The sequence below is a fragment of the Zingiber officinale genome, chromosome 4B (assembly GCF_018446385.1).
Source record: "Zingiber officinale cultivar Zhangliang chromosome 4B, Zo_v1.1, whole genome shotgun sequence".
Taxonomy (NCBI): Eukaryota; Viridiplantae; Streptophyta; class Magnoliopsida; order Zingiberales; family Zingiberaceae; genus Zingiber; species Zingiber officinale.
In genome coordinates this window covers 2,476,085-2,484,964 of record NC_055993.1, presented here as the reverse complement: position 1 = coordinate 2,484,964, position 8,880 = coordinate 2,476,085, and the positions used below count along the sequence as shown (strand labels likewise).

At 40.6% G+C, this 8,880-nt stretch overlaps 3 protein-coding genes and 1 non-coding gene across 5 annotated transcripts; 3 read left to right on the top strand and 1 right to left on the bottom strand.

Moving 5' to 3' along the window:
• The first annotated feature begins 1,406 nt into the window (after window positions 1-1,406).
• LOC121974411 (calcium-binding protein PBP1-like) lies at window positions 1,407-1,992 on the top strand. The gene has a single exon (XM_042525462.1). It carries the CDS (start codon window positions 1,597-1,599, stop codon window positions 1,927-1,929), a length of 333 nt encoding a protein of 110 aa, XP_042381396.1. The 5' UTR covers window positions 1,407-1,596; the 3' UTR covers window positions 1,930-1,992.
• A 74-nt stretch (window positions 1,993-2,066) lies between these two features.
• Window positions 2,067-5,449, bottom strand: LOC121974409 (universal stress protein PHOS32-like). 2 transcript variants are annotated; one of them, XM_042525454.1, is made up of 3 exons: window positions 4,581-5,449; window positions 3,137-3,173; window positions 2,067-2,253 (listed from the first exon to the last, which is right to left on the bottom strand). In XM_042525454.1, the coding sequence occupies exons 1-2, from the start codon at window positions 5,308-5,310 to the stop codon at window positions 3,166-3,168; spliced, it is 738 nt and encodes a 245-aa protein (XP_042381388.1). In that variant the 5' UTR covers window positions 5,311-5,449; the 3' UTR covers window positions 2,067-2,253; window positions 3,137-3,165. The 2 variants fall into 2 exon arrangements, with proteins under 2 accessions (XP_042381388.1, XP_042381389.1); XM_042525455.1 differs by having other exon boundaries at window positions 2,067-2,246.
• A 40-nt stretch (window positions 5,450-5,489) lies between these two features.
• Window positions 5,490-8,116, top strand: LOC121974407 (probable galacturonosyltransferase 10). Its single transcript, XM_042525450.1, has 2 exons — window positions 5,490-6,050; window positions 6,349-8,116. The coding sequence occupies exons 1-2, from the start codon at window positions 5,892-5,894 to the stop codon at window positions 7,795-7,797; spliced, it is 1,608 nt and encodes a 535-aa protein (XP_042381384.1). The 5' UTR covers window positions 5,490-5,891; the 3' UTR covers window positions 7,798-8,116.
• Window positions 8,117-8,586: 470 nt separating this feature from the next.
• Window positions 8,587-8,660, top strand: TRNAV-CAC. The gene has a single exon. It is a non-coding gene; the product is annotated as a tRNA-Val (tRNA).
• The last annotated feature ends 220 nt before the right edge of the window (window positions 8,661-8,880 follow it).

The following is an 8,880-nucleotide window of genomic DNA, read 5'->3' as shown; positions in this document are numbered from 1 at the left end:
ATCAGATGAGCTTACTGCTTTTGAGTAACTTCGGGGCTCACTTTTCAACATAAAAGTGATAAAATCTTATCCGTAAAATTTTTCTACCCGAGCTCTTTTGCTCCGTCTAAGCTCAGCCTCGACTAGTTCATCATCATTTTCTTCGCCTTGTGTTTCATATGTCCGCTTTAAGGAGCTAGCATTCTCTTGGGTCTTATACGGAAACACATGCTCGAAAAACGAGACATTTCTCGATTCTATTATCGAGTTCTTGTATATCTCCAGTATTTGTGATTCATACACAATAAATCGATAAGCACTGCTGTTCTGTGTATATCCAATAAATATGCAATCAACAGTCTTTAGTCCTATCTTAATCCTTTTCGGATGAGGCACCAACACTTTGGCAAGACACCCCCACATTCATAAATATATATAGGACGATCGTCTTCTATTTCGCAACTCATAAGGGCTCTTATCTATTTTCTTCTGGGGCACCTTATTTAAAAGGTAAATTAGTTGTTAACACAGCTTCCCCCCACATGGACTCTAGCAATCCAAAGCTTAATAGAAGAGCATTTATCATCTCCTTTAGTGTTTGATCCTTTCGCTTAGCAACTCCATTTTGCTGAGTATAAGGAGCTGTTGTTTCGTGTCTGATCCCATGTTCAGCACACAACTCAGCAAATGATGATTTATCGGTTCAATGGTCATCTCACATGAGTCAACATGATTCAATGGAAATTCGGGCCCTAAATTTTCACCTCCCTCTGCACACTCACGTGTGAGAGAGAGTTTCTCCCCATACATTTGTTCACATTCTCAATACATATGAATCAATATAAACCAACCAACATGTCATGAAATTCTCAATGTGGGACTAAACTCTCATTCACAATGGAACCTCTTTTCTCTTCCACCTCTTCTCCATTCACATTATTTATATCCAACATTAATTAGTATCAAAATTGGGAAGAGCTAATTAGTGTTATTGATTATTATTTGTGTAGAGGATGAATGAATCAGAGGATGATCTTAAAAGCAAAGGGCTCTGCGTCGTTCCAATCTCAAGCACTAAATTTGCAGTGGCTAACTATGAGATCGATCCCTAGTGATTTCTGGGGAACTTCATAATTATCTGCAAAACAGAAAGAAAGTTGGTCAACCTGGGCAAAGCAGAAAGAAAGTTGATTCAATTATTGCTGGCTAAATTTTGATACAATAATTCATATGAAAGCTCAGTGGCTACAAACAATAATCAACAAGATTGTTTATCAATTTTCCAAAGAATTTGTTCACATATATATCAATTTTAGCACCATGCTTAAAAACGGAACGCGTGAAAGCCCTAGGTAGGTTCCAGGAAGGCAACAGGAATGCCCACATTACTTAACTCGGACACCTTTAATTAATTCACCTCCGTCGTTTCCTCGTGAACCTCCCACAAATAATCGCAGCGACCGCCTCCAAAAAGCTTCCTCACGACACCACATTCACATGCACGCAACGTAATGCACAGAAGCTTAACTTCCTTCTCACCGTCCTCTTAAACCTCGACCTTGGATTTCTATATATACGCGCAATGGCTTCAACCAACTTACAAACTAAGATATCGTCATGGAAGAGGAGAAACCTGAATCGTCGATCGAGTTCGAGGACTTGTTGCCTGTGATGGTGGCGCGGCTAGGCACGGAGGGGCTGATGGAAGAGCTGTGCAAGGGGTTCCGACTGCTCATGGATCCGGCGAAGGGTGTCATCACTGCGGAAAGCCTCAGGCGAAGCTCTGCCACTGCACTTGGACTCGGCGGCTGCATCACCGAGGAGGAGGCGGCGAGTATGGTGAGGGAGGGTGACCTCGACCGGGATGGTGTGTTGGACCAGATGGAGTTCTGTGTGCTCATGCTCAGGTTGAGCCCTGAGCTCATGGATATGCATGAGAGATGGTCTTAAGTTTCTTGTAACTGCTGCTTATTTTCTCTAAGAAAAATAAATTAGAGCATTCAAATCTATTAATATCGTGCACAGATATGATCATGACTAAATGACCATGATTATTTACACACAAAAACAAAAAACAAAACAAAACAAAACAAAAAAGCAGGAGGAACTTAGATGGTATTCCAGGTTTCAAGTGCCTGCTACATATAAAAGATGCGCACTCATGAGTTGCCCATCTTTTAGAGTTTTAGCGTGAACAACTAACTTTAGACTTTACACAAGAGTTTCACTGCCCGTACTAAGATTACCACCACCTTTGTTCATGTCAACTGTTGTCTGGCAAAAGAAAAAAGAGAACAAATTATAGTAATTCGAAAAGAAAAATTATCTATATTTATTGAAGTTTTACATGAAAGGATGAATGATCTCTAATGACGTATACCAAATAAAGCTTGTGGCCCGCCTAACATAGTCAAACAAACTAATATTTGACAACAATTGAATCAAGTTTGTCAAAGTTGATCTTAATAGATAACTGAGAATAATCTTAAGGTAATGGAAGTCATTATTATCTGCAAAAGAGAAAGAAAGCCTAGCAAATACAGGTTTTATCTGAAGGGCATTCTACATCAAAATCAGTTTTGATTATACACACATGTGGAATTTTTTTATAGGTTCTGAATGTCGAATTAAAGTACTTGAAGCAGTGGAAGGAAGCTAAGAGATAACTTTTGATGGTGCAATCCTAATTAGTAATTACCCTAACAATTCCTGGATCTGGGCTACCTTGGTGGATTTCTGATTACATGCCATTTGAAGTTACTTATTTTCAAACACGATATAATTTTTTTTTTCCAAAGACAACTTACAGAATCCAAGTGCTTGTCTATTTGGTATATAATTTTAACATTATATCTAAGCTCCAGTGTGCACTCAAAACATTGGATGATGAATCAATGGTCTTAGCCACTGAAAGCTCAACTAGCCACAAGTAGTTCCCTAAAGTAATTAATGTATTCAACGTCAACAGAAAGAAGAGAGGAGACATACAAGGAACACAGTTCAGCAAAAAAAGAAAAATTAAAAGAACCTAAATGAATCTGCACTAGAAATCAAAAACAAATAAATGTGTAATCTCTTAATTAGCAAAATTCGCAGCAGTGATGTAGAGCATCTATAGCATAAAAATAGCTCATGGTTATGATCAACAATTTCTTACCATAAAAAAAGATGCCTACACCATGCTTATCATGCATCTGCACCACAATAGAAAAGCATATATTGGACACATCAGAAGAAAAGGATTACAACCGATAATTAGAATGAAGATTTATTTTGCTGAATAATGTACTACAAGGATACTGCAAGAAAGATACGCTAATCAAGCAATCACAAAAAATTAGTACTTGAACAAACTTGCTAAAATCACAAATTGAAATCATAATAAAATTGTTTGCTTCTGGCCTCTGCAAATAATGCAGTTTCTTTCAATGTTCAGTTTCCAAATCCGGATGAGTTAGCACAAAAAACTATTAAAATAAAACAGCAGTTATAGAGGAAAAATAAACTGTGATTACAAACATAAAATTTGAAGTCAACCTTGCAGATTAAACCTTTAAAGACCAAACCACAGTACATCATCAGCATGTATTATGTTTAAACTAAAATAAATAGCATCACAGACAGTTTTAAAGTCAACATCATACTAGAAATATCAAATGTCTTCTTGAATGTAACTTGGATTTAACAATGGCAAACAAATTATTGCCTCCCACGGCATATGGAAACTACTTCACTTGGCCTAGAGTTCATAATGGAGCTTCATAATTAAAATCCAAACTTCATTAAGGCCATTAAGTCCTTAAATATGCATCCCTAAATTTAACCCCCCAAAAACTCACATTCCATCTGTGACTTGTTGTTAACAACATTAAATGATTAGAGAACCTAGTGGTTGAGACTTAGGGTGTAACAAAGACTAGAAAAATCCTTAAATCATGTGAACTAATTATCCAATCATTGATGAGCATATTCAATAGAACAAGTAACAAAGCGAATTAGATATAAAATGGAGCCAATGACTATAAAATTATCCAAGTGAAATCAAGGAGAAATTTAGAAAGAGATGGATGTTGCTTTGCAAAAGCAATCTAAAATACATAAAAAGAAACTACTAAAATTCCAATGGTGATTAATGCAAACTTGGTTGTTTTCTCCACAAAGTCACTTTTCTGTAAGTGGAGGAATGTAAAAGTAGAGTTTTTAACTGATTAGAGCACTTGACAAGTGCAGATGTCACTGTAACCCTACTAAATCTTTAAAGATTAACTCAGGACACATCAGTTTCTACTGATACAAATGACTCTTAATATATATAACAATTAGGCAATTATATAACAGTAGCAGAAGTAATTCACTTCTTATAGGGCAAGCTAAACATCAGAATACCAAGATTGAATTACCATACCAACTTCGCTTCAATATGTACTACCTGCTAGACTTTGCTAACAATTTAACTAAATGATTTAGACCCGTGTTTCTTCATCAAAACAAGCAGGCACATATTTGAATACCTTAACAAACAAGCAGGCACAATTTAACTAAATGATTGTCCTAAGTATTTCGCCAAAGTTAAATTCTAATGAATTTACGGAAGATCACACCTTTATGCCCGTCATCAGCATCGTGATACTCTTGCTCCTCTTCAGGCAAAGTATGGAGCTCGGTATCCTTCCCCACAGGTACTTTGGAGCCATTGGCAAGAGGGGAAGACGATCCCACGGCTCCGGATCCGAGACCAGTAGCATCGTCGGGGTAGCGAACCACCACAACAGGACAAACACAGTGATGCACACAATAGTCGCTGACGCTGCCAAGCCGAGACTTACTATTCCTCCTGGATGCCCCGAAGCCTCGGCTTCCCATTATGACCGCGCTCAGCCCAAGCCTTTCGACCTCGAGGCAGAGTCGCTCCTTCATGTCGTGGTCCTTGACGATGTGGATCTTGAAGGGGATCTGCGCCTCGACGAGCGGCTGAGCCAGGTCCTGCACCTTGGTCGCCGTGAAGGCGTCGAATTCCTCTTCCAGCTTCTGGGGCGACACCTCCGAAGCAGCATCTTCGGACTCGACCGAGAGGTCGATGGCACCCCAGTCAGCGCCGTAGAGGACGCTGGTAGAGCGGACGTGGAGGAGGATGACGGCGTCGCCCGGGCGGAGGTAGTTCTGGACGGCCCATTTGACGGCGTAAGCACTCTCATCGCTCAGGTCGACGGCGATGGCGATCCGGCGGTGTGACCCGGGGCTGGCGGCGGCGGCGGCCGAGAGAAAGATGCGGGGGGAGGAGGGATCGATGGCGGGCGGCCGGGCCCTGGGAGGAGTCTTAGGGGAGTCCATGGCGACGAGGGCCTGGTTTCCTCGATCTAGATTGAGATAGAAACGGTCAGCGTGAGCGAGGAGGCGGCCACGGAGAAGGAGCTGGATAACGATAGAAACAGCTGCCGTGCGTTGAGTTCGCGATCGGGTCCAATCACAGGTCGACCTAACTGAACGTGAATTGATTAGGACCGATTTGGGCCGAAATAGATATCAGCCCAAATCCAAGTTCTTCAAGTGTAGATTGGCCGATTAGCCGCAGATATAATACTAGTGATCTGAGCCGTTTATAGATTGATCGGGTCAAACCTTCGTGCGCCACATTTGTATCGAATCACTATAATAATCAGGCATTAGCCGAGGCTTAACCGAAAACAGACGATCCGGAGGAGATTAGCAGTCTGCAGTCCCCTGCGTTCGGAGCCGCCGGAGTAGCAGCAGTTCGGGGAGAGAACGATTTAGAACCGGCAGGCCCCGGACGGAACCATAAGATTGATTCGTGATCTGGAACTGGGCACTCTTCCTCCGGATATCCGAAGATGCGCGTCGGCGCCGCCCTTGATCGGTTCGGTTGTCGTCGCGGCTGCTGAGGAGGGTGCGAAATGAGTCGGCGGACGTTTGATCTCAGGAGACCGGCTCGGAGGCGATGGTTCTCCGGTTCCTGGGTGTGGCTTGTAGCCGGCGGCCTTGGGATGCTGCTGCTCCTTGTGGTGCTAAGTTGGGAGAAACTGCCGAGATCCACGCCGCCGTTGGCCCGTCAGGTGGGATCTTACCTCGCGATCTTTACTTTGCATGAATAAAAATGTTTTCTTTGTGATTTTCTGGATCCTGGTTTTCCTAAAAAAAAAAAAAAAACTCTGAGAATTGTATCTCCCGTGCCCTAGACTTCTTTCAGTGTTTACACAAAGAGATCCCTAGATTCTCGGTTCAATCTTCCTCTGAATGCAACATGAACATGCCATTCCCGTTATTGCTCTTCATTCTTTTAATTTTCTATAATATTTCTAGCTATTACATCTACACCCATTCTTCCCTTGAAACCTTCATCTTGTGTTGCAGAAACTCTTCCGCTCTAGCCTAATTGAAGATCTAAACATTACTGTTGAGATGCTCAGTCCATACTCCTTTACGAGGCAAATTATAGACCAAATATCTCTTGCAAAGACTTTGGTTGTGGTATCTAAAGATAACAATAACCTCCAGTTCGCAGCGGAGCTTAGTTCCCAAATTCGAAAATGTCAAGCTCTTCTGTCAACTGCAGCAATGATGGAAACTTCATTGGTGATGAAGGAATTGGAGGAAGCAATTCGTGATATGGGTCTCCTGCTCTACCAAGCGCAACAACTCCATTATGACAGTGCTACCATGATTGTGAAGATGAAAGGTCAATTATTGTCTCTTGATGAGAAGATGAAATCTGAAACTGAAAAGAGCACCAAATATGGACAAATAGCTGCTGAAGAACTGCCAAAAGGCCTCTATTGTTTTGGTATCAGGCTTACTATGGAATGGTTCATGAACTCAAGTCTTCAAAGAAAACTTTTAGAAAGAAGGCACAGTCTCAGAAAGCTTAAGGACAATAGCCTTTACCATTTTTGTATTTTCTCTGATAATATCCTTGCTGCATCAGCTGTGGTCAACTCTACGTCCATGAACTCGAAGCATCCTGAAATGGTTGTATTCCACCTGGTTACAGACGAGGTGAATTATGCTCCAATGAGGGCCTGGTTCTCCATGAACAATTTCCGGGGTGCAGCCATTGAGGTCCAGAAGGTGGAGGATTTTAGCTGGCTTAATGCCTCATATGTACCAGTTTTAAAGCAACTTCAAAACTCTGAAACACAGAACTACTATTTTTCTGGTAGTGGCAATAATCGAACGCCAATCAAGTTCAGGAACCCAAAGTACTTATCAATGTTAAACCACCTAAGGTTCTATATTCCAGAGGTCTATCCAGCTTTACAAAAAGTGGTGTTTCTTGACGACGACATTGTTGTTCAGAAGGATCTCTCAGAATTATTCTCAATCAACCTAAATGGAAACGTGATGGGTGCTGTAGAGACTTGCATGGAGACATTCCACCGGTTCCATAAATACCTGAACTATTCCCACCCTCTAATACAAGCACATTTTGATCCCAACGCATGTGGCTGGGCATTCGGAATGAATGTCCTTGATCTAAGGGAGTGGCGGAAGAAGAATGTAACAGGAATCTATCACTATTGGCAGGAGAAGAATGCTGACCATTCCTTATGGAAGCTCGGTACCTTGCCACCTGGCTTACTGGCTTTCTATGGGTTGGTCGAGAAGTTGGACCCCGAATGGCATGTGCTAGGGTTGGGATACACTAATGTTGATCCTTTGCTGATAAAAAATGGTGCAGTATTGCACTATAATGGGAACATGAAACCCTGGTTGAAGATTGGAAAGGAGAAGTACAAGGGTTTCTGGGAAAAGTATGTGGATTTCTCACATCCCTTCTTGCAGCAATGCTTTATTCATGGTTAGACATTTTGTGGTGAATGCAAGTGTCATTCATGCTATCTATGAGACCAGTGGAAAGCCTACACCGGCCACATTGGCAGTAATAGTCTCTAGAAATTGTAGACGAGATATAAATTGTTTCTTCTGACAAAATTTCCTCAATGTAATTTGCAGCTAGTATTAGTTCTTTGTTTTTATGAATCTGAATCTCATCGTTAGGTCATCTGACCCAGTTTTTGAAGGACTTGTTAAGAGCAGGTAGCTGTAGCAGATACATTATTGTGCTTTCTTATTTTTTTTTTTGTCAAAACCACATAATAATCCATAGTTTATTCAGTTGTAAGATGTTGATGCATATGAAATTTATTTCTTCATCGTTTCATATGTATAGCTTTCTTCATTGTTTGGTTCAACTCGTGCAGAAACTAAGTCTCAAAGGAGTGTTTTAGTCTAGCAGCTATATAAAATCTGTATGCACAAGAATGAGGATTGTATTACGAAAACAATGTCTAAGGTTTCTGATGAACACTGGATTACAATTCCTTTTGATCACAAATTGGAGGATTTTAGCAAGAACATAACAATCATTGACTCTAGGCAGAATTAATCTTAATCATTGATTAATCAACAATCAAAATTAAGGTCTTGTTTTCAAATTTACTCTAATTCAAAAGGCGTGTGTTCATTGAAAACACTATAAAACTCCTCTGTCATGTGATTTAATTGGCGTGTGGTTTCGTAATAGGACAAGAGAGGAGACAAAGAAGATGAAAATAACAGTGATATAAGAAATTGATTGAGGTTACCTTCATAGTCTGGGTGGTGTAGTTGGTTATCACGCTAGTCTCACACACTAGTGGTCCCCGGTTCGAACCCGGGCTCAGACACAGACAAACTATTATGTTTTTTAATTCTTGAAAAAAAAATATTCCGATGCAAGATTGTTTTTTTTTTTTTCCATTTTGCCTTCAGAATTTGCATCTCTGGCATTTGATTCTGTCATCAACCACACCAATTTATTCTTAGAAATACTAATTTATTTTTTAAATAATTCTTGAAAAAAAATATATTCCCAATCAAGATTGTTTTTTTTTCCTTTCCATTTTA